Source organism: Lepisosteus oculatus, chromosome 8, assembly GCF_040954835.1.
Source record: "Lepisosteus oculatus isolate fLepOcu1 chromosome 8, fLepOcu1.hap2, whole genome shotgun sequence".
Classification (NCBI taxonomy): domain Eukaryota; kingdom Metazoa; phylum Chordata; class Actinopteri; order Semionotiformes; family Lepisosteidae; genus Lepisosteus; species Lepisosteus oculatus.
In genome coordinates this window covers 46,811,652-46,836,213 of record NC_090703.1, presented here as the reverse complement: position 1 = coordinate 46,836,213, position 24,562 = coordinate 46,811,652, and the positions used below count along the sequence as shown (strand labels likewise).

The 24,562-nt window shown below is 46.4% G+C and overlaps 1 protein-coding gene across 5 annotated transcripts; it reads right to left on the bottom strand.

The window, feature by feature from the left end:
• Positions 1-284: 284 nt before the first annotated feature.
• LOC102685941 (SLAIN motif-containing protein-like) lies at positions 285-17,337 on the bottom strand. 5 transcript variants are annotated; one of them, XM_015351770.2, is made up of 9 exons: positions 17,061-17,337; positions 12,593-13,278; positions 6,514-6,653; positions 4,928-5,074; positions 3,753-3,893; positions 2,914-3,225; positions 2,561-2,698; positions 1,665-1,986; positions 285-1,124 (listed from the first exon to the last, which is right to left on the bottom strand). In XM_015351770.2, exons 2-9 carry the CDS (start codon positions 13,258-13,260, stop codon positions 1,058-1,060), a joined length of 1,935 nt encoding a protein of 644 aa, XP_015207256.2. In that variant the 5' UTR covers positions 13,261-13,278; positions 17,061-17,337; the 3' UTR covers positions 285-1,057. The 5 variants fall into 5 exon arrangements, with proteins under 5 accessions (XP_015207256.2, XP_069049697.1, XP_015207254.2 ...); XM_069193596.1 differs by lacking the exon at positions 17,061-17,337 and adding an exon at positions 14,789-14,811; XM_015351768.2 differs by lacking the exon at positions 17,061-17,337 and adding an exon at positions 13,502-13,753 and having other exon boundaries at positions 4,928-5,071.
• Positions 17,338-24,562: the final 7,225 nt, after the last annotated feature.

Here is a 24,562-nt window from a genome sequence, read left to right as displayed (position 1 = left end):
ACTCAGCTTAAGACTCAGTGTAAACAAACCAATCCAGCTAAATAGTTGAAATGGCAAAGTTGCCTTGTTGTTGCTCTATGGTGGAAGTGTGGCTGTTCTGAAAGCTCTTAATTCAGCATGTCTTAATTGTGTGGAAGTCTACTTATGCACATATTATGCTACAGGTTATTCACAGAGTGACCATGGGAACTGATGAAACACTTCCCCTGAAATAGGGGATGTTCTGAAACATTTTTCCAGGTAGATTCCTGCTGAGTTAGGTGTTAAATCACACCTTCAATACCTTAATGTATGTTTCTGTTTTATTGCACTTTAATGTTGGAGATTTGAGTACAAGTGAGTGTGCCATGGCTTTAACAACAAGAATCACGGGAAGCTTTTTTTCTTAAAACAGTTTGTGGGAGATTTATGATTCAAAGATATTGCATTTTTTAGCAAAAACACATAATGGTACACAATTAGCAAAAACAATTGGTCTCTGAATGAAACACTTCACTTTCCACAGACTAAAACAGTAATTGAAAAAGAGCATTTCCTCTGGCAGTGAGCATTTTAGACTCCCTTTCTAATTATCCCTACAGTGTCCCGTCTTCTGCGAGTGACAAAACAGACACCATCCCAATTTTAATACCTGTAAAGAAAAAGGTTTTATGTACATGTATACAGCATAGCAAAAGGAGAATTAAAATTTTCATTGCAGGTTCCTAAGAAAAAGAGAACCAAATAAGAAATGTTCTTCCATATATTACAGAACTTCAAAAATCTCAGAATTCCAACATCTTAGCCAGGTACCAGTAAAATAGGACAGATGGCTAAGTAAAACAATTTGGAAGTCTATCATCTACATTGAACCACAGTGACTATTGTCGCTTGTGCGATTTTCAAGCAGTGTCTCTGTAGCAAGAGGGAGTCTGTGAGGCATCTTGTGTTAAGTACAGATGTGTTCTTTTGCAGATTCAAGCAGCCATGTGTCCCAGCCTGCTGGGGTTGTGCTTTTAAGAGGCAGAATATCGGTGTTGTCTTCTCCAATTAGAGAGAGGAGAGCATCTTTGGGTGATTAATAACATCCGTCCTTCCACGATTCATCTGTGACAGGGCTGCAGGTTTTCGTTAACCCCAGTGACCTGCAGATGAAAGACATGTTTTAACAAACTGAGAAATTATGACGAAGGTGTGACTCTCTCCAATATCTTCTACTACCAAAAAAGACACTTTTGTAATACCACTCCACAGAATTTCTCTAAATGTACAGTACAAAAAAGTCTAAATGTAATCTACACATAAGACACTACTACTAAACACATATGTTCAAAAACTGCACCCCGCAAACATTATCAGTTGTAAATGAAGCCAGATTCAAACTCCGGTATCCACAGGTGTGAGATGGGAGTACTGGACCAGATGACCCTCCTGCCCCTATAAGAAAACAGTCCTTTCAGTAACACTCCGAGGAAGGCTGCTCTCCCATGCTGCACCTTAACCTGTAAAACCGTAAGAAAGGTGTCTTGAGGTTCCTCGGACCTTGTGTTCTGAGAAGTTTAGTTGCAGCTCCTATTGAAAGCTAACCTGCCATCTTGTGAATCCACTCACTGTTTAATTAAGTATGTATTTACGTCTTCTGAGTGTTTAGCGCCCTCTTGCTTCGAGTGCTGAAAGTAGTTTACCTCTTAGAAGGCTGGGCCAGCCTGCCCCTGGGGGAGGCGGGCGTGGGCCCTCCCAGGGAGGAGCGACTTCGGCCGGGCGTCTGCTTCCCTCCTGCTGCGGCCGCCCTGCTGGCGGGGGCCCCTGCCCCACTGGGCGAGGCCGGACCAGAGGAGGCGGGGGACTGCGCCCTGCGCATCCCCCCGGACGGCACCCCAGGGGACACCAATCCTTTATGGGGCTGCCTACCCCCTCCCATGGAGCCAACAGGCCCCAGAGCTTTGACTGGAGCACGGAGAGACAGGGGAGACTGGGCACTGCCCCGCAGCCGGGTGGAGGGAACCCCTGCGGAAGATCAGGGCAGCGCAGTCAGAAGTTAAGACAAACAGGAGCACAAATACAAAATAGTTTTAATGCAGGACTGGTGGCACTCTGCAATGGTATCCTAGAGTTCAGGGTGGCAGTGACTGAAAAAATAACCCATCTGGAGCCATAAATCCAAAAAGCTCCTTCTCTGTCCTCTAGTAATGACAGCTACATGATTCTTCGTTCCATCCCTTCACCATGAATCCACCATTTTGATCTAACTTCACTTAATTATTTTTTTTATTTGACAATAGGGGGAACTACAGTTCTATAAAGTGTAAACCTATCTTAATGTGCAGTATTCTTGCAGATGCACTGTAGTATGTGCTTGGCATGTACATTGTGTTGAAGCTTTCCAAGCGACGTTACTGCCGAGTCGACTGCGAGTCCACGTGGAAAATTAAGTGCGAAAAATTCAAGGCACGAGGGAGACCTTTGAACCAGACAAGTCAACTGAAGACAAACCCCCCATTTGCAAGGGTGACCCAGTGAGCACCCGTGAGCCCAGAGCCCCGAGCCCCGTTTTCAGCCCTCCGCCCTGCGCCACACGTACCTGCGCTGGCCTGAGGGAGCCGGGAGATGCGGCTGCCGGGGCTCTGCAGGTTGGACTCCATGCTGCGGCTGTTCCTCACGGCCTCCAGGGAGCGCAGGCTGGTGCGCGCCAGGTTGGGCATGCTCCGCCGCAGCTCCTCTGACAAAACACAGCCCCCCCCCGAGAAGCACACTTCAGCGCCCGCAGACCTGATCGAGCCCCCGTCGACGCCAGCGCGACCTTTATTTGCCAACCCAGCCTGACCGAAGCGGCGCCATTACTCCGCTGCTTTCCCCCGAAGCCGTCACACGGGGGCGGCTAACACCGAGAGACGGAGCAGGGCGGTCTCCGGCAGCGCGTGCGCGGCGGCCTACCCTCGCTCTTGGCGAACTTCAGCAGCTCGGGGCCCGGGCCCTGCAGCGAGCGGCGCGGCGGGAGGGTGCGCTGGGCGCTGACGCGGCTGTACTCCCCCGGGGCGCTGGGGGACTGGCAGCGCGGGGAGCCCAGCGGGGAGGGGGAGTGGCGGTGCCCGCGGTGCGAGAGGCAGCAGGCCTCCTCCTCGTCCTCCAGGCTGTAGGTGTCGAACTCCTGGTCGCTGTAGGTGCCGCGGCGCAGGGACTGCAGGGACGCGCTGGAGCTGCGCCGGGAGACCGAGGCCGAGCTGGAGGCGTAGTCCTGCCTCAGACCTGCGAGGACAACACACCGCGTCTCTCCCGTTACTCGCACATTAGAGCCGGGATCTCCACACCTCATTTCGCTACCAGATAAAGACTGTATTTACTGTAAGGTCCTTCAAGCCCAGAAACAAACGAAGAACTAGTGCAAAACTGAGAACCCGAAGGAAACCATGACCCCCTTGACCCTACTGAGCTCAGCTAACATGAGCCAATCACAAGATCTTCCTGTATTCAACACCTCGCTGTAATTGCATTAATGGATTAATCTGGCACAGTTTGGCTCTGTCCAGGGTGCCCATAGTTGAGACTACTTCATAATTGCGTTGCAGTTAAAACTCACGATAAGAGGGTGATCTCGCTCTGGTGCTGTGGGAGGGCAATCACTCAACTAGATTTCGTGTGAATGCCTTTGAAATGCAATTACTCTCCAAAAGAATGTACCATTTCGCACGACCTCTCGAAACGGTACTCTTAATGGTGTGTACCCCCGTAACAGATCACTGCTGATCAACACCCTCTCTGCAGCTGTAACTCACTCTCTTCCTGCAGCCGGGCCATGATTTGAACATCGGTGAGGTCCTGCAGCTTGTACCCCATTGAGATGGAGTCATCAGAGGTGCTCAGCTCGCTGTCCACTGAGGACTGTGAACTCAGCGCAGAGTGCATACTCATATAACCTGGAATCACAGGCAAGTAGAACGCTTGAGGTTAAGATATAGATTTAAAGGCAGGATTTATTTTAAGAGTGCGGGAATCACCCCGTTTGTAAGAACATTTTCCTTCAGTGACAATGAATTCCAATTATCTTTTAAGGGAATTTGTCTTTGCCACCAGATATGTTTTTAAGGTTAATCTGGTATATGTTAGAAGGCTACATCAATTTTCTCATTGGCAATGCTAGGGATTTCATTACATACGTCTGTGAACTAGTATAGAAGAGTACTTGAAGAAATTCCCCCTTCTGGCTGCTACTAATAACATTTTTCTATTGAATTTGTTACTAGTGTGATAAAGCTGTGCAAGGATACTAAAACTGACATTGTTTTCTCAGTGTTCTCCAGTGTGGGAAGGGTCAGAACTTTACAAATAATGCTAGACCTGTTAAATATTGGTTGTGTCTGCAGCAGTGTAAATTCATTACACAATATACTTTGTTAAAAAAAATTGAGATATCCTAATCTATGCCTAAAAAAAAATCAGAAAGATTTCTCAGCACAGGTACTAAGGCCTCTTTTAAAAAGGGAATTTGGAAGGCATGAAAAGTTCAGGAGGCAAAGCATTGACACAAACGTTTCATGCACAGCGGTTATTTTGAGAATCAAATGTTGAACAAAAATATACTGCACATCATGCAAAAGTACAAAACCCTGAGCATGCAGAGACACCGAAAAACAAATTAAAAACATACTTTCTTGCAAAAAAAAACGTCACTATGCTTATAATGTAAATAATAATAAACACTGCAAATAAATTACTGTTTCAACACATTAAAGAAAATAAATCTTTAGTGGTTTTAGTTTAGAAAACACTTCTTCTAGGTTTGGGGATTTTCTTTTTGTGTGTCTGGGAGGGGAGAGGTTTTGGGTGCAGTGTAAAACACTTACTTGCTACCCAGTACCTTCTGAAGAAGCCCAATAAAATAATCCCATGCTCTTGTGTGTGGAGTGAACCTGGGCTGAGACTTTATCGTGGTGTTAATATCATGCCATACCTGAACTGCCACAGGTTAGTAGTGTTTTGTTAGTTGATTTGTGGTACCCAGGGGAGTTTAAGGCAGTGCTAGAACAGGCAGTCTCTGAGGTGGAGCTGTAAACGCACTGAGTGGAGGGGCTGCTGTATATATTCTTCCATCGGGCTGCTGAGGACAAGAAGAAGAAAGGCATGCACTGTTAGGAAACTGATTTCACGAAATCAGAAGTTTCTAAAGCAACACCTCTGCAGATTCCTCATCATCCGAGTAGACACAGCCGGAGAAGGGCTGTTTAGACAGTCAATCCTCATACAAGAGTTCCCCAAGACGTAGATGGATTTGTTAAGTTTCCGGGAAGGGAAAAAACATTGCAAAACACTAGTGAAAACAAAATAAATATTTTTTTGTCAAGGTACAGTCTTTGGATCTGCCTAAGGGACAGATCCGTCTCAGTCAAGTCAAGAACACGAAATGAAATATGAAAAACACATGAAAAAGACAGCAGAAACGAAAGATTTCAAGCGTATTCACTGCAAGTGAAGCAACAATTCCGGTTTTAGGCAGAAAAAAAGGAGCAAAAGAAATGTATATACTTTCAAACAATTTTCTGTCAGCTTTATTGTTGTCCTTTTATGGTTATATTAAGGACCTGAAATGAAAAACAGATCCTGGCTCGAACAGTGATTTGAATAGGTGTTGATATCCTGCACCACAAGACAGGAAGTGGGCTACTGTATCAAACCAGCCTTTGTGTTTGCTCAACAGAAGTCGTCAAAGTGATGAGATGGATGAAATTTGAGCTTATTTGTCTTCTAAAAGGATGTGATATGGGAATAGATGCAAACTCAAAACTGCATTTCCCAGGGAAATATAGGAGTGGTTATTTTGACCACGTTTCTGGCCACTGAGCAGTAATGAAGAAACACTACGGTAAGCCAAACTGCAAATAAATAATCAATGGACCTACTATGTCACACTCAGCCAATTAGCACACAAAGCTCATTTACTGAGGGCCATAGAGAGATGCTTGAAAAGGTATCTGGGGCACCATCTCCCACATGATGCAGCCTGGCAACTCACAAAGACTCCCCTGTTACTTTCCACATTAAATAAGACGACGCATATGTGACAGCGGGAGTGGGTCTTGGGAATTCAGCAGAAGCCATGTGACCTACTGAAGGTATTTTGTTCTGGAGGAAACTCATGGGACTAGGGTTGCCAAGGGTGTCTAGCGTCACCCAAGTCACTGAGCCTCTATCACACGTCCCCAGTATTGGCTAGGTCATGATACTGACATTATACAAATGTCAAACCGGTTATATTATGCTTTAAAATTTACATGTTTTTTTTGTAGAATAGAGAATTGATCTCAGGGCCTTGCACAAGCCTGCTGTGTGAAAATGTATTTTACTCAGCAGTGCCATTTATTCTTCAGCCCAACTCGCTACACAAATAAAAAAAACAATTCAGAACCGGCGTTTAGTTCAAGCCTTTGCTACGGTGAGGAGGAGCAAGATGCCATGCATGTCAGCAGCTCTGTACCCCTTGCAGTGTGAAAACCGCACGGAGGGGCGTCGCTGGGTGAGGACCAGGGCGCGCGTACGTACTCTGATCGAGGCGGTAGAGGAGGGTCCGGCAGGCGGCCTCCGTTTCTGGGCTGGGGTGGTCCAGCACCTGACGGCACCATTTTAGAGGAGATTCAGGTCTCTGCTCAGTCACAACCTGCTTCTTAGGAGACACGTACAGCCTGCAGGGGCAAAAGGACACCTTTCAGACGCACGTCAGTTATGCAGTTATGGCATACAGCACACAGCAGGGGATGGAAACTGGCCAGGAAGAGCAGGTGCTGACAAGAGAACAGTGAGATTTGGCTTTAAAAAGATCTCTCCCCCTCAACACTGCAACTTCAAGAAACTGAACATTTGCAAGTGGATTATCTCCGACGTGGTGGTGGTGGTGGTGGGGGGGGGTAGAAAACCAAGAATCCACATACGGCTTAGAGATCATTTGCCATTTTTTTCAAATTCCAGACAAAAAGGGGGTTGAAGGCCTCAATCCCAAAACATATATCTAGATAACCCGGTCACAACAAAAAAATGCTCACAAACCCTTCTGAGCCTTAAAGTCCTGTGTATTATTGTTCAACCTGAAAATAAAACTCAGATATTATATGGTACAGGCAGGGAAGCGGCATAAGCAGCCAGCACAAACAGCGTGCCAAGAGCCTGATAACTACTTTCCATTTCCAAGATTCCTCTAACTCATTTAACCAGCAGCCTGAGGTAAAGACAGCATATCTGCTGACCCATCTCTGCACGTCACATGCCAGAGGACTGAGGACATTGTTAGAGTCCGAGGAGCAGATTATACAACTGCTCCGAGTTGCTTCTTTAAACACACAACAAGGGCCACAGCACACGCCCTCAGTCCAAACAATTACCTTTCAGCCTCATCTTTCGCCGTCCTCTCCCACATTAAACAAACCTGAAAAGAGTATCTGTAAGCAAGACTTGAGCAGCACAGGAACAATATTAACAACAGCTCTGAGCTCACAGATCCTGTTTGTTTTAAGTGTGGGAAATGGATAGCTCCAGCCCACAGAAAAGTGCACTACTGAAGAAACCATGGAAATCTCTCCAAGTGTAAACTCAATCCAGGGATACAATCTCAGGGCAAAACGTCACTTACACAGCAAAGAGGAGGCTTCGGAAACTTCCTGGTTGACCATCACAAAGAGAGAGTGGTATCAGTTAAATTCTAGGTCCTCAGTAACTATGGGGGCACACATTTTCTGTCCCGTTTAAAAGTAAAAATGTTTTTAAAAAAATCAGAAACAAAAAGTCTAATTTTTTATTCAAAACCCTAAAGCCCCTCTTAGGGAGTCAATTAAAAGCAGTTGTTGCTTTTACCAGAAGAGGTGGAATAATGTTAGAATTAGAGAGAAAAAACAACTTTGAGATCTCTAGTATGGAGAACGTTAAATATAACGTTTATGGTCAGGCTGCATTCAATAGAAGAGCTGCTAAACTGCCAGAAGTTCAATCATAAATCTGTTCTTCTGATTGACTTTATTCCTGTTACATTTCAAAACATCAATATTTCACTTATAAAAGACAGAGCTATTTTTGCTCTTGGGCTATTAATTTTTAAAGCTACAACGTTTCCACTGCTGCAGAATCAGAGAGGAAAAATGATTTGCAAAGTAAAGACAGACCTATTGATTGCAACCATACGATTATCTCATAAACATTTGCTTTCCTGGACTTATAAGAACTCGCAGACTCTCATTCTATTTTTCAACATTACAAACCTCCCCAAAAATGAAACTCCATATGGTGTAAAAGTAGACCCAGGCCACACTTCAGTCACTTTAAGATTCGCATATTGATTGTAAAACATCGATATTACACATACATGCTTCACAGAGAAGAGGCCATTTGATTCACCTCGTTTGTTCGGTTGCTAGCAGGTAGTTGGTCTAAAGATCTCATCTAGCTGTTTCTTAAAATAAGTCAGGATAGTAGCTCCAACATGTCTGTGTAGCTTGCTCCAGACTCCCACAACTGTGTGTGTAAAATAGCCTCCCGTTTCTGGTTTTAAATGTAATTGATCTGAGAACCAGGAGGCACAGATGGTTAATGTTGTTGCTTCACAATGCTGGGGCCCTGTCTGTGTGAATTATATATGTTCTCCCCAAGTTCGTGTGGGTTTCCACAGTCCAAAGACACACCAGTAGGTTAATTGGCTTCCGGGAAAATGTGGCCCTTGTGCGAGTGTGCACAGTGACGGACTGGTGTCCCGTCCGGACTGTACCCTGCCTTGTGCCCACTGTACCAGGATAGGCTCTGGCCCCTGTGCCCATGTATAGGATGGAGTGGTTAGAAAATGGAAGGAAGGATGGTCTGAGAAACTCCTCAACCTTATCCCTGGGCAGCCCCGTGAATGGATCTACATTTCATTACCAGGCAACACAATCTTGATCCCTTCTGCCGAGACTAACAGGGCTGAGCATTCTGGTCTAAAACCATCCTTCCAGGACTTCAGTCCAACCCATAAAATCCCCCTTTTCATGTTAAAAGTTTTTCCTCAGACAAACTGCATGCTATCCATTATCTATATAAAAAAAAGAAAGATGACTTTTCTGGAATTATTTAGTTACTTAAAATGACCTTCTTCTAACATAATCAGACAGCTGGAATAGCTATGTCAGATGAGATTAATACCACTGGTGTCTTTGCTGTTTCTCTTGTTCTTTAGCACATACAAAACTGCAAGGTATCATAGGAACAAAGCTTACAAATGATGGGTGCTAATGTACCCAAAGCATTAGCGCATGGTGGCTCTATTACACCATGACAGCATTACACCAGTGCTGTTGGTGGCTCTATTACACCACACTAATGTTGGTGGGAGGGGGAGGAGACATCAGCCTTGTCTGTGCTCCTTTTTTCTTTTTTGATGACTCACAAAAAAATAATTAGAAATAAGTGGAGGCCTCTTCCATCCATCTGGCCTGTTTGGTTGGTGGCAGACAAGTGATCCGAGGATCTCGTGTAGCCGTTTCCTGAGAGAAGCCAGGGCATCTGCTTCAGCAAAATGGCTGGTGACGCGTCCCACAACCCTTTGTGTTAAAAACACGGCTAGTGTCCCCCCAGTTCCCAATTCAAAGAACAGTGTCACACTGTAAAACGTGTAATCAGATAGGCAGATGCTTCAGGATCTGCGTGGGGCAAATTCATTCCCACACACACGACGACACGCGTATGTGCCAGCTCTGCTGGCTGCCACCCATATGCTAATTCCCTTTGACAGCCTCCTGGCACCAGCACTTGCAGGGATGATGCATCTCTAGCACACCTCCTTGAACGTGCTGAGGAGAGTGGAGATGCTGTCAAGATGAGGAGGCTGAGGGACACATGCAGAGCCCGGCCGTGAGCATTAAAGCCCATAAACATGCATCATTACTCTTGCACGGGAACCCCCGATGACCAGCTGCAGATACATCTTAGGACCATCCATATGACTGTCACACCCCCCTCTGCACTGACACAGCGTAACCTTCTTGAGCGCTTCAGAGACAGTACTGCATCATCTTCATTACTGAATGAAAACGTTGAATCACTTGTCATGGAAAATTGACAGATTAATGTGACATGAGAACCTGATTTTTTGATAGTTCTAATCATTTTCTGCACCAAGCCACAAGGTACTAAAAATACAGGGGTATTGATCCCCGTTTTCTTTATCAAGGTAACAGTCCCAAGATGGCATTCACAAGTACCCATTCATCAACGCTTTGCTCCACTGTTTACCTCTGTGAAGCACATACTGTAGTTCCACTCATCTGGGCAAATCTGTTTTCTCAAAATAATGCGATAAACGAGCTCGTTTAGCGATTCACTCAGACAAAAAGCACTGCCTGAAGAAAGTGGCTGTTCATTTATTTTCTTTCCAGTCCCTACGAATTGGTAAAAATAAACAAACAGGAAGCAACAGCCCCAAACAACAGACTAGAATTCAGCCGACATGCTAACCTCCTTCCTAAAGGTTAGCTGCTTCCCACCCAGCCTCCACTACAACAAAGAGATAAGTCCTTAGCTTAAGTCTCTATTCACTCCCCCCCAGAAAGGCTGCTCACTCAAGAAGCTGGCCAGGGTGCAGACTGTTGTAAATCTTTCCAACCACTCCTGTGGGCACAGGAGCCCCTGCGAGATAGATGATAGATGCACAGTGAGAGATCACTGAAGCATTCACTATACCATCTAGGCGTCTTCTATATATAGCACAGAGCAATTGCAGGAAAAAGCCAAACACTACTGCATTTCCACACAAACACAGCCAGGAATTCACTCTACACCAGCAAACCTCTAGCATGGCCCAGACCCTTGCCATTCAACACTTAAGATCCATCTTCTACAAGTCTGGTTATTGTTGCAGATTGGCTATCCTGCATACAATGAAAAGGCTTTGAAACTTTTTTCAATTAAAAAACAACTAAGAATTCTATGCTAACACACGGTATCATGCCATCCACTGAAAGAAACCTCAGATTTTCAGAAGAAAAGGTAAATGAACAAAAATATCCATATAAGCAAACAGATTTCAGGCTGCAATTTTGTTACAATGTACTGCTTTAAAAAAAAAAAGAGAAATCAGAATCCTATTTTAAACTATTTGTCTACCAGCAGACCCAAGCATGCAGCTTGAATTAGGTTTGAAGAAATGAGTCTCCTCTACAAAAACAACTTAGTGGCAGATACACCCAGCCACCGGGGTTTGCAAATCATATAGAAGCAAGATCAATAGGTGCCAGCATTTGTCAATTATAAAGGATCAGGGTTTGGACTCATTTACGCAAACGACTGAAATAAAGATTGGGACTTGCCAGTGGCTTGGATCTATAAAAAATCCAGGCCTCGGCAGAGTAAGGTGGAATCCACAAGTCTTTCTGCTATCTTGACACTAATATATTTCAAAGATGGGCCTTGTTAAGGAGTAGACAGGTGTGCCAACAAAGTCTGTGCTAAACAGAGACAGCAGCAGGCCAGAGATCTCTGCTCCTCACAGACATTTGCATGCAGCACTGTCACAGAACCTGCTGCTCAGGAACAAGGACAGGTCACTGTAACCTGAACATGCCATTCTCTCCGTCTTGACTTAGAAATGTTTAGTATCACAGGATTTCGTTGTAAATGTTCAAGTGTTGGCATCAGAGCTAACGTGAAAAGGCAAAAAATTAAATACTTCTTACAACAGTTCAAGTAGGTGGCTGCGTCAGCATGCGTATGCTGCAAAAGAACAACTAAAGGTTTATTCAATGCCAAAGAAGGCTCCACAGCCGAAACTTTGTGTTTATTTTTTTTTCCTCTTTTTACCATGGAATAAATCTTTACTTCTTACGATGCCATTAATGAATAAACATGCCTTAAACCGTGCTGTATCACAGTGATATGTTTTAAAACATTTCCCAGAACACACAGATGTTGATGTGCTAATGTGTCATTTAGACATTCTTTACATTTAATGGAACCAGTGTTTGATGACTAGGGAATTTTACACTGTGCTACTTTTGCACATTTAAGACATTTTTGTTAGACTTCTACACGCTTATTTGATTAAAAGGGACTTGTGAATTTATGAGTAACTGAATCAAGCTGCGTTTAGCCGTGCAATGATCAGTGGGACATTCTTGAAAATTCTTGATTTATCTTTTCTTTTGAACCATTCACACAAATAACACCCTCACACGTCAGCCTGCCAGCACCAAGGGATGCATGTGCTTTTGTGGAAAGCCATGACAGACAATAGCAGTTTAGCAATCACATTACATAAAATTGAGCTCCCAATAAATAAGTGAACAGATTAAGATGCAAAAGGAGATTCTCTCATCAAATCATCCTCCAGTGTCTAGTGCTATTGTACAGGTGATCACTGGGGAGCCAGCGACAGTCACATACGTACCTGGTGGAAGAGTTGGCTGTAGGTATCACAATAATTCAACAATTGCTCCAAATGACATAAAAGACCATGTTTATCTGTCAAGGTAGCCTAATTTAGCTACCTTTATAATAAGATGTCAATTACAGCGACAGACTTTACCGACCTTTAATCATGAGGCCTACCTGATTGTGGAGTGCAGAGAACTAATAGGGAAAGCAAAGAGTTTGGGAGCCTACCAGTACGTACCAGCTGTCTTCGTCTTCTGCCTCATCACAGTCCTCCAGGTCCAGCACCTCCACCTCATCAAGGGCAGAAAGTCCCAGCCTACTCTCAGCACCTTCTTCCTCCCCGCAGTCCTCTGTGTGGGGGTCCTGGTCAGTGCAGTCCAGTAGTGGCCTCTGCTGCGTTTCCTCCTCCCCATCCCCACCCTGCCTGTGGCTCTGGGGCAGTTCCATGTAGCCAGCGAGATGGCTGCCACACCGAAGCCCCTCCGCCAACTCCTCCTCCTGTAGTCTGCTGCTCTGTGGCTCGTGGGTTGAAGACTCATCTCCGCTGCTGCTGCTGTCCTGCAGCGGGGGTTCAAAGTTCGTGGCCCTGACACTGATGTTGTCGTCGTTGTCGTCTGGCCGCAGGGAAGTCGCAGACAGAGGGCAGTCCCCCAGAGTCCGGTCGTTGACGTTGCAGGCGGCGGACAGACAGCTGCTGGAGTCCCCCCGCAGGGTCTTGCCCCCGCGGTTCCGGAGCTGCTGGTTCTGGATCTCCAGCCGCCTCACCAGCTCCTGCAGCTTGCGCACCTCCTCCAGCTCGGTGCCCGGCAGGGCCTGGTCCGCCTCAAACTGGGGGCCCTGCCCCTCCCCCAGGCCCAGCCCGCCGTCGCCCCCGTGATCCGCAGAGCCGCTCTCCGGTACCACCATCCTCGCGCTCCACCGCAGCTGAAAACAGAGAGCCGGGGGGGTGAGACACAGGGGCTGGGTGCCACTGAACCAGCTCTCTAGCTGAAACACCCTGGCTTCTCACAAATACGATAAGGCACCGCTGAAGCACAAACACTTTCATTTGCCTTCGGCAGAGTCTTACAGACCAGAAAGAAAGAGGACTTAATCACAGAGAGTATCAACACGTGAACAAAAAGGCAGAAGATAAGCAAGCACACACCCTTAAAGCAAGCATACACGGCACCACAATAAACGCTGAAGTCAGCGCAGGTTTATCCAGCGCTTCTGAAGCACTTTCAATTCTGCTGTCGCTTGTTGCCGCGCGCCTGCCAGTTCCTGGAACTCTTCCCCAGCTCTTACTGTCTCGGCTCATGCCAGCTGCCCGAGCAAATCCCTGCCGCGATTAGCAGGGAATGAGGGAGGCTCAACAGACTGCGGGCTGAGTCAGCTGATCCAGTGCTAATTGGCTGAGCACTGGTGTCTTAGTGGGATTTCAGGGACTCAAGGCTCAGCCTGGCTCAGACAAAAAAAAAACACCCCAGCAGATCAGGAGTAGGCAGAGCTCCACATTTTGACGCCTCCGGTAACTGCACAGAGGAAAGAAGGCCAACGACGGGGTCAAACAGCCGGCCTCAGGCAGCTGATCAGATGAGGGCAAAAAAACAGCAACTGGTTCTGAAAACTCCCCCAAGCTGATATGATTCAGCAACATGAGCATCGCATTATTTACCACCACAGAAAAACAAATCAGTTTAAATGTAAAGGATTTCTGTTTAAAATGATAAAACCAGCGGTGGGGAACTTTGCCACAATACTTTGTTTTGCACATCATTGTTTTCCAACACTGCTTCTTCTAAGCTGAGTGCAGCCTCCAGTGACAGCTTAATGCCTGACTCAGATCCAAGCAATTAGGTTTCATAAGACGCTTGGAGACCTCCAACTGACTGATTATACCTGCGCATTGTATTTTTTATTATAGACATTTACAGTAGTAAGGGGGAAAAAAACTCCCACAGTAAGGACACAACAGGAGACCTATATAGCAACCCATCCATGTTTATTCCGTGAGGCAGAGCAGTTCATTAAACTGAACCTCAAAGGGTTTAATACTGACACAGGAAAGCCCAGAGCACTTAAAGCATCATGCACCTGCTTTTATGATGCTGACTTTAGAAAATACACAGTAAAATCAGAGAACAACATACAGAGTGTTCTCTTCTCTGAGAGAGAAAGCAGAGAGGAGGCTACCAGAGTGTCACGTCAAACTAAGAAACATTGCCAACACAGTTAAAACCTTTCTTCCATCTCACTGAACTTGAAGAAAACCTTTCTTCAGCATTTCAGAGTAGCACTGCAATCAACTATATATGAAATGTGGTTTTGTGTTGTTCAACAATGATAAAATGACGCCCGACAATGAAAAACCTCACCAACAGGCACAACGCAGATTGCAAAGCTCCCACACCAGCTTCAGATAAATAAATACACAATGAGAGAGTGCACATACTGTGAAGTACTGTAGCAGGATGCAGTTTCTGTCCCAGCCAGCCCAGGGTGAAATACTGATGTCCTGCAGAGCGCGATTTCAAACTTCAGCATCTGACCCTCGGACACCTCTAAACAACACATGAACTGAAACTCATCCTCCCTTCTAATTGAGCTGCCACAGTCTGTGCTGGTTCAGTTTCCTGTAATATAGGCCTGCTCCCTTTATTTTTACATAACCTAAAATTCTCCTTAACGCTACGAGACAACCTGGATATGGGCGACTGCTAAGCATAAATCAATCCTTAACATGATGTCAGGATGCAACACACACCCTTGTTTTAAACTCACACAAGGAGGTAGGACATTTACTTTAAAAAAAGGAGTAGAAAGGTAAAGCTTCACAGTAGGATTCCTAGTTCTGGTCCGCAGAAACTGCCTCACTTTGAGTGGAAAGTACGTGGAGAGAGCAACCGTTTGCATAACAGTTTGCAAAACAAATAAGGAAGCTGCTATTGCTGCTGGCAGAAACTATGAGCACGTTTAAAGGCAACCCGGTCCTTAGTTAACTAGAGTGCAGCATTTTCTAACCAAAGACCGGAGCCGCAAACCCTCATCTTTCATTAAAGCACACTTCAATGCCCGGTACTGAGCTAAACATAAAAGCTGGCGTTCCAGAGCCATAAGTTAGAACAAATGCCAAACAGATGTCCTTATAAAAGATTCCAGCAGAAAACAAACTCCCTGCCTGACTGAGTTAAGGACGCACATCTTCCACACAGCTTTGCGACTGCTGGCACAAGGTGCAGAGACCACTGCCGAAATCAAAGGTGAACTCCAACATCAGGCAGTAACCTTCCCCTGCTGCTGCACCCTGTGATAAAGACGAACCCTGAGATTGCCGAGACCAACCAGCTCTGCCCAGTCAAATGCAGGCAGCTCCAGTCCATCGCACAAGTTGAACGACCAGTTCAATCACCACATAAATAAAGACACAGCAACAGAGTGTTTTGACTTTGTCCAAGGTTTAAGGGCATGATATGTTTAAACAGGATTATACAGATCGCAAAACACGGTCTGCACTGAGTGTTAGACAGGGGGTCCCCAGTCCTGATGACCCTGACACCTGCTGGTTTTCACTCCCTCCCGCCTTCATTACGTACTTCAGCCCTCAAGTGAGCTAAGAAGTGGCTTCATTGGAATATTTGCATTTTGCTTCCAGTCACAGGTTTGGGATTGCATTTCCCTTACGAGACACAGAGGTTAAAACTCCAACCCAACCGCTGAAGAGCGGGGAGCAAGCGATCTGAAGTCAGTGGAGGGTTTGATTGTGTCACTGAGGGCTCAGCTGGAGCAGAAACCAACAGGTGTGTGTGTGTGTGTTTGTGTGTGGGGGTTCAACAGCACTGAGAATTGACTGGTGTAAACCCTACTGCACAGCCCGTTACGGTAATACCACTGCAGGGCTATCAGGGTGCATCACAGATCGTGTGCTGGCCTGGGGTAAATAACCCCACATCCCGATACTGGAGAGAAACCAACACCTGCTGGTTTTCATTACAGCTGAACACCCACTTCCTTAAGGGGCCCCCCAGCTGACCCGTTGATGGGATTCATTCGACCTTGTATTATAACGGTTTTCAGCGGAGAAACGACGACACCTGCCCTGTCGACTAGGAGTTTGTCAGCAAGGACAGCGGACACCACGTTATTTCAAATTCGCGGGTGACGGTGCAATTAGGTGCCTGACACGTAATTTCTGTGTATACAGACACGGCTCGTCGAAAAAAAGTTTTTCTTGTTCGTTGCAGGCGACAAAACGACGGCGTCAGGACACGACCCGAAACCTTTTCAAGGAAAAAAAACAACAACAACAACAACAATCCATCACATCGAGAGCCTTGTTTTTGTTTTTCAAAGACTCCTCCGCCGTTAATTGATCAGCTCTAAACCGCTGTTTAGTGTTGGGGACGCCTCTCCCACAGGGGGCTAACTGTACCCCGCTGTCTGTCCCCGAAACCGGTGACTAAATTTGAATTTCTAACAATAACGGTCCCCGCTCCCTGACAGGATCCACGCTTCCCAACTGGACACACACGCACCCGGAGACACCTTACAGCCAGGGCTCTGTTCCACATTTTGAAACAAAAACACCGCCCGGCCAGCCACGCTGGGCATTTGCCACCCCCCTGAACATCACGTTAACTTACGATTTAAAAAACAAAAAACAAATACCGCGCAGGACACATTTTTCTCTGCCTCCGGACGGGAATCGGACCATAAACAAAACCTACCGGTTTGCTTTTGCCGTTTCCGTTGTGTTTTTGCTGTATTTAAAATTCAACCTCGGTCGACGGGTGGGCCGAATTGTTCAAGCGCCGGCTCGACGGCGAACAAAAAAAAAAGAAAAAAACAAACGCTGGGACGTAGATGCGAAACGTTTCCTGCCGTTTCGGCTGTCTTTTCGGGTGACAAAAGCCACAGCAGCCGCCGCCTCCGCCTCCTCCGAGTCTCGCGGCACCCTCGCTGAATGATGCGCGCTCCCGCCTCCCCCCCCCCCCGCTCGTGAACTGCGAAGAGGAGGCGGGGCCGTGTGGACCGCGCGTTGTGTGGATCAGTGGGAGGGGCGTGGCGTCCGGGCGTTTTACCTGTGCCGACGTCATCCTCAGAGCCCTGTAGCGCGCTTGCATACAATTTACAAAGTATTTGGTACAGGCAGCCTGAGACCATTTCCATCCTCTCCCGGTGGGGGGTCTTTGTCGGCGTCTAGAAAAAGGAAACCTGCTGCATATAAAACCCCTGCCAGGGTGTTGTTCCTACGTTCATATGCGTTTGTATGTAGAGTCATAACAAGGTTAAATGGGGGAGGAACTCATTCGGGTCACTGGTAGTGTATCCGAAGACCGAGTCCAGCCATTTCTTGGCAGAAGCCGAGGTTTCAGGATCAGCAAAATGGCTGGGTTGCTGCTTCCAGCATCTACAGTATGTGCTTGAAGCCCCTTGCGCCACTATGTGCGCTTCAGTGACGAGTTGCGTGTGTTCCTTTGTAAAATTGTTATATTGACACACAAACACGGAATTGACGTGTAGAATATCTGTATACTATACAATTCTGCAGAATCTCTCCCGCAAAGAAAGAGCAAGGGAAAGTACAGAAGTACACACGAGGAACTTTCCACGCTTAAACATGTTCTGCCCCCCCCTCCGGCTCACCTGAAATCTTCCGTCGCCTTTTCATGCTTTTTTGTTCCGGACTGTTGGGTTTCGGGCTTTCAGGATCCCAGCAAGACCCAGTCAGATACCGTACGGACTTTGCGTCTTGTGTGCTGTTTTGTGTTGCTGGAGACGGAGCTGAGTTTGTAAAGCGCTAACTAGAGTCCAGTGTGCCGGATATAGCGTCCATCCAGCTATATGCAGGTGGGTGTGTTAAAGGTTAAAGATTGTGCTCGGATAAGAGTTTGGATGTGGGTTTGGAGTATTCCAGTACCCCATTGATGTGACGGAAATTAATTCCAGGGGTGTAGCCAGGAATTGATTTTTGGGTGGGCCTGTGCAAACGTGGGTGGCCCGGGCTCTAACTGACCGTCCTGCCAGCATAGGCGATTAAAATTGTTCAAATACCATGTCTTCATCACAGAAAGCAGCGGAGACAGTTATATTGCAAATACAAAAAAAATGTTTTTATTTCGAAGAGTGCGGGACATCAATAAAGAGGTTAAAAATAAGCCGATGTAGTTATTTTGCAAATAAGTAAAGCATTTTAAAAATAGATTCTCATTGACAGTAAACAAGCCGATCCACCTGGCGCTGCTGGCTTGAACAGCTCTCAGACCCGTGATTGGCTAAACCCCCGAACAGGTCGGGCCGCGATTGGGTGAAGAGTGAGAATCGACACTCTGATTGGGCAAAGCGCCACAGCGGAAGTTCCGAGAACATGTGGATACACAGGTGATGGATGTTCTTCTTGGTCCAAATACTGTTGTCACGTTTAACCGTGTGTGCTGTGAGCACGTTGGATATACAGTAACACATCCATTCGTTTCCAAGTACTAATCAATCTAAGAGAAGTCGCACTGAGGTCAAAACTGAATAACAGACAAAGAACGTCATGGCATTCACAGCGCGTTCACGGCTCCAATAGCACGTCACGATAGGAGTTCGCGCATCACGATCACATCGCTATACGTATTCCGACTGGCGCATCTTTAAGTCCCTATATCGCGATATGACATACCCCGACAAAACGCCTCGCCCCCATGTCGCAAATGGAGCCCGCATATCGCGATATGGCATACCCCGACAAAATGCCCACTCCCATGTTGCAACATTAAGCCCCGCTTATCGCGATAGGACATGCCCAGCCAAAATGCCGACCCCCCCATGTCGCGACACTGAGTCCATACATCGCGATATGACAAAAAATGCCCCACCCATGTCGCGACATGAAAGGCCCTATATCGCGATATGACATACCCCCGACAAAACGCCCCGCCCCCATGTCGCGACATGGAGCCCGCATATCACGATATGATATGCCCAGCCAAAATGCCCACCCCCCATGTCGCGACATGGAGTCCATATATCGCGATATGAAAAAATTCCCCCGCCCCATGTCGCGACTTGAAGTTTATATGTTGCGATAGGACATACCCTGACAGGATATGCTGACCCCATGACTCGACACAAAGTCCATATATTGCGACGGGTCCTATCTGGGTATATCATGTCCTGATATGAGACCTTTGTTGCGACAGCGGTGCTAGGGTGGCATGGAAGCAAGGCGCCAGTCGTGATAAACACTACCGCGATATACATGCGATATACATGGAGTCCCTAGCATGAAGTGCTGCGGAGGTCTTGTCGCGGCGGTATCCCACAGTTACGCGTTTGGCAACAGCGTGTCAAGGTAGGGAAAGAAATGGAAAACGTGCCTTAGAAAATAAAAACCATAGACCTTACAATCACGGTGATTTTACATACATTACAACCATCTATGTCATAGATGGTTAAATTGTTACCATGCGTCTTAGTATTTTTCACATCTAAGGAGGCTCACATGTTTATGGATACTGATTGTCTTTAAAATGTTACGGGTACGAGCTAAACTGTAACAGAGCGCTTGAACTCGGCAGACGGGGTCACTGGAGGTCAAAGTCACCGTGCATGGTCACGTGATCACCGGAAAAACAGCGCTATATCTCGGGAACGAAAGCAGCAAACGTACTGTAGCACTAACGAATGAGGTGGATTTAATCGTTTGTGCTGTCTTGGGGGGGCAACTTCACGGAGCTTTTACCTTGCCTATAAATATTCAGCGGATTTGAGCATAACATACTAGAAGAACGTGCACGTATGGGTGTCAGAGATTGGAGTAAATGCATTGCCCCAAGGGTAATATCGAATATATATAAGTTCTGAATATCTTGTTTGATCCTTCATGATGCTTTAAAAATTGTATGAAATCCACGAAATTAGTATTCTATTTTCGGTGCCAAAAGACACCTAATTTGGAAATTCATGACTTCCCACAAGACTTAACACTGAATTTCTATAGTCGCGTTACAGTGCTAACCAATTCATTGTACCTTTAATTACAAGAATGGTCTGCTACTAAAAACGTCAAATACATGCTGTATTTAAGCTCTGTAAACGTCGTTCACTTAAAAATATTGCGGGGCATTTAGAGGCGATCTGAATAGTTATCTGTAAAATGCACACTCGCATCTATCCGTCAATATTATCTTAATGTTATTCATGCATTCCAAAACTTGTAATTTGTGTACAGGAAAACCTTTAGAACCTCTTCATGCTCAACTCCTACAGGTCGAGCATATATCGAGCTGCTACAAGCAAACGTGTGCACTGCCCCTTATTCGGGAAGCCAGGCTGTTCTCCTTAAAACCCAAGACGCCTGTAGCGGGACTGGTCTGGTCATCTACAGGCGGCTTGTTGAAAAACGTAGATGTATGCATTTGTTTTATAATTGCTTACACTTATATAGCGCTTTTCTGGACACTCCACTCAAAGCGCTTTACAGGTAATGGGGACTCCCCTCCACCACCACCAATGTGCAGCATCCACCTGGATGATGCGACGGCAGCCATAGTGCGCCAGAACGCTCACCACACATCAGCTATCAGTGGGGAGGAGAGCAGAGTAATGTAGCCAATTCATAGAGGGGGATTATTAGGAGGCCATGATTAGTAAGGGCCAATTGGAAATTTGGCCAGGACACCGGGGTACACCCCTACTCTTTTCGAGAAGAGCCCTGGGATTTTTAATGACCACAGAGAGTCAGGACCTCGGTTTTACGTCTCATCCGAAGGACGGCGCCTGTTTACAGTATAGTGTCCCCATCACTATACTGGGGCATTAGGACCCACATGGACCACAGGGTGAGCGCCCCCTGCTGGTCCAGCAGCAACCTTAGTTTTTCCCAGGAGGTCTCCCATCCAGGTACTGACCAGGCTCACACCTGCTTAGCTTCAGTGGGTTGCCAGTTGTGAGTTGCAGGGTGATATGGTTGCTGGCCATATTATTAACAAATTATTATAATTTGTTTTGCCATGTTAGTTAATAAACCAAAAACCCAGCGCTAGATAGCTCTTAAGGGCGTCTGACGACGACGACAGCCAATTAGGCGACGGCTACGCATGCACCGCCCCACTATATTTACATAATTTTCTTATTGGTCACAAAAGATACAGCGAGCCAATAGCTGTAATAGAGCCAACAGAGCCACATACGATGAAAAAAAATCAAAAACATAACATTAAAAAGCAAATCACGTAACGCAAACAAGGGGAAAAAATCTTAAATTACTTTGGACTGATTGGGTAGGCCTAGGATCAATCAGGGTCACCCTGATTTACAAACGAAAGGAGCCATCCGGGCCCACCCAGGCCCACCCGTTGGCTACGCCCCTGGTCAGGATGCCTTTACACAGAGGGTTGTGGGAGTGTGGAACAAGCTACCCAGCCACGTTGTTGAGGCCGATACCTTGGCGTCTTTTGAGAAACAGCTGGATGAGATCCCAGGATCAATTAACTCCTGATCGCCGAATGGGCTGGACGGGCCCGAATGGCTCCTTTTGTTTGTAAAAGACGGATCCCCGAACTCTTCACGGGGAAGAGGGGACCCACTTCATCCTCCTCTACAGAGCTGCCTCCTCCCCTAGTGGGGCACCTGAGCCCCCTGCAGCCCAATGCAGAGCAGCTCGGCTGGAGAATCGAGACCCCGCCTCACCATCTCAATTCAAAGGGAACTTTTAGCCAGTTCAGTTCACTTTCTTGTCATTCTGCACTTACACAAATGTGTGTAACGAAATATAAAATAGAACGAAATATAGTTTCTCCTGGGGCCGAGGTGCACAATACACTAGTCCAGTCAGCATAATGTCACAGCACAACACTGAAGAACACACACGAGGGGGTGGGACAGAGTACCTATTGCTATTGAGGTAGTATTGGTTTATAAGTAAAAATGAAACCATGTCATGAGTAGAACAAACTCATTTTGTTCGCACAGAAGAAACTGTGCGAGCCCAGGGGGTATTTCAGCCAGGACACCGCAGTCAGTACCCTGGCCCTTATGACCGGAACCGTGTGGTGTTTAAGGACTAAGTAATCGTGAGCTCGGTTCTATCCGGGGTGGCCCAGTTCTGGTCCCAGAGGGCTGGTGTGCCTGTGGGGGTTTCATTTTTAAAAAAAGATGTTGTGGGTGTGACTCATAACGAAATCTAGTCAACAAAAGATTTCCGTATCTTCCGATGACAGCCCCGGAGTAATTTCAAGTCTGGGGTCGAAACTGGTCATGGTACTGTACTCCGGACCGACAAGACCGTTTCTGCCTGCTAATTTTCGTCCAGCAGGGGCCGCTATTAAACAATCTTTGGTGCAAATTTCTATTTCCCTTTTGACTGCCTGTGGTTTGACCTTTCACCCTGTAGCTGTTTTTTCCCCCCCCTAAGAGATCAGGGGGTATTACATACTTCGGCCTGCCAGTTCATATTCCCTAGAAAGAAAGAAAAATATGTTAGATGTTTATAATTATCCCAAGATTCGCAGCGAGACCTCCCACCTGCAATACCACACACTGACAGCAGAGGGCACCTCCGAGTCAGACGTCGCGCACAACGTGGACAGGAGAGAAAGAGCAGAGCTCTCAGTAAAAGGGTTGTTAGCAGAGGGCGTGGTGTTTTTGGATCCTGGTTCTGCTTTCTCGGCCTTATCGCTCAGACCTAAACTTGACCTTATTAAAATACAGCGGCCAGGCGAAGGAACATTGATAAGGAACAACTGAGCACCTGTGTCAGGCGGACCGGTCTGTTCACAGTGCCAGTGCTCTCTCCCTGCTCATATTCATCAGGCTTGGGCTGAGCACAAGAGGAAGAGACGAGATCGCAGCCAGTTGCTCCCGTGCTCGTCTTGGCTTCTGGTTGTGCAAGAGTTGCTGCACACGAGTACACGAGTAGACGTGTAGTAACGTTTTTTTTAATTATTTTCGGGCGTTTCCAGTGACTGCGTAGGTGAGGGGCATGCGCTTCCAAAAACTTCGCTGTCAGATCAAAATGGTTGAAGTTTGTTCTTGGTCTGCCGGCTTGTCCGTGTGCTCGGGGTCTTTTAGGGGCTCTGAAGTGTAGTTCTCTCTGCGTGTTTCAGCCCAGGCTGTCTAAGACACGGCTCTTTGAGGGACCTGGAAAACTGTGAATAAAGGAATCGCAACTCTCATTACCCTCCCACTGATACACACACACACACCACTCTAATCTTTTGTTTAGCGAGTGAAATGACGCAATTGTGGTTCTTCATTACCCTGTGAAAATAGCCATCATTGTAGAAACAAGGCAACTGTAGAAGCTGTGACTGTGAGACGACTGTTACAGTCATCTCCCTTTCTGAACTCTGGTATGCGCACAGTTAAATGCTCCTTTTGCTCCTGTATGGCTCACTGACTCATCCGATTTAGCTTCCCATCTCCAATCAGAGGAAACTCCAAACAGGAACGAAAGAAGACAAATATTTAGGCTTTCAGGGAGCTTTTGAAAAGCTTTGTTTGTAGTTGGCTTTTCAAAGTGAGGAAACATCATCAGATCTCAGCTCGGTCTCGAAGGAGAGCCCTCTGCCTTTTCCCCAGAGCTGCAGAGGAAGCTCTCTCGGCAGCCCTATCACCTCAACCTTGTTTTATTGATGCAATACCTCATGAAAGATGCTGTATAAAATCAGGAATATTCATATTATTAATACAACAGTGCAGGGCTGCTTTGCAATGCCGCTAAACTTTCCACTAGAACTATGGGTACGACAGTTGACCGTACTTTGAACATGAAGTCGAAATGCCTTTTTTTGGATTGCATCAGTTGCCACACAACCACAGCCTAATTTTAGATCTGCTGTGCAATGGAGTGGTTGATTAAGAACAGTTAAGAGTTTGGTCATTCATGTATGTGGAGTATCTGTGATGTTGTATTTTCGTTATCACTGACACACACAAAGAAAGCTCTCAGACAAGGAAACTGCAGAGAGAAAAAACCATGAGTAAGATGAGATCACTTTACTAGCCATATACAATTTCATGCATTAGGAATTTGTCTTTTTTGCATACCCCAGCTTGCTGTTCATGAGACACAGACACAGAGAGAAGCTTGGGGTCAGAGCACAGTGTCAATCATTGTACAGCACTGCTGGAGCAGTTAGGGTTAAGGGCCTTGCTCAGGGGCTAAACAGAGTAGGATTCCTCTGCTGGCTACAGGATTTGAACCAGGAACCTTCCAGCCACAGGCGCAGAGCCTTAGCCA

Excerpts from the sequence above, each read along its gene's own strand:
- LOC102685941 (XM_015351767.2), bottom strand. The coding sequence starts at position 13,654 with ATGAGCCGAGACAGTAAGAGCTGGGGAAGAGTTCCAGGAACTGGCAGG. Across the intron at positions 3,894-4,927 it reads ACTAACCTGTGGCAGTTCAG|GTTATATGAGTATGCACTCT; the intron begins GTATGGCATGAT and ends CTGTGATTCCAG. Across the intron at positions 1,987-2,560 it reads GCTCCCTCAGGCCAGCGCAG|GGGTTCCCTCCACCCGGCTG; the intron begins GTACGTGTGGCG and ends GATCTTCCGCAG.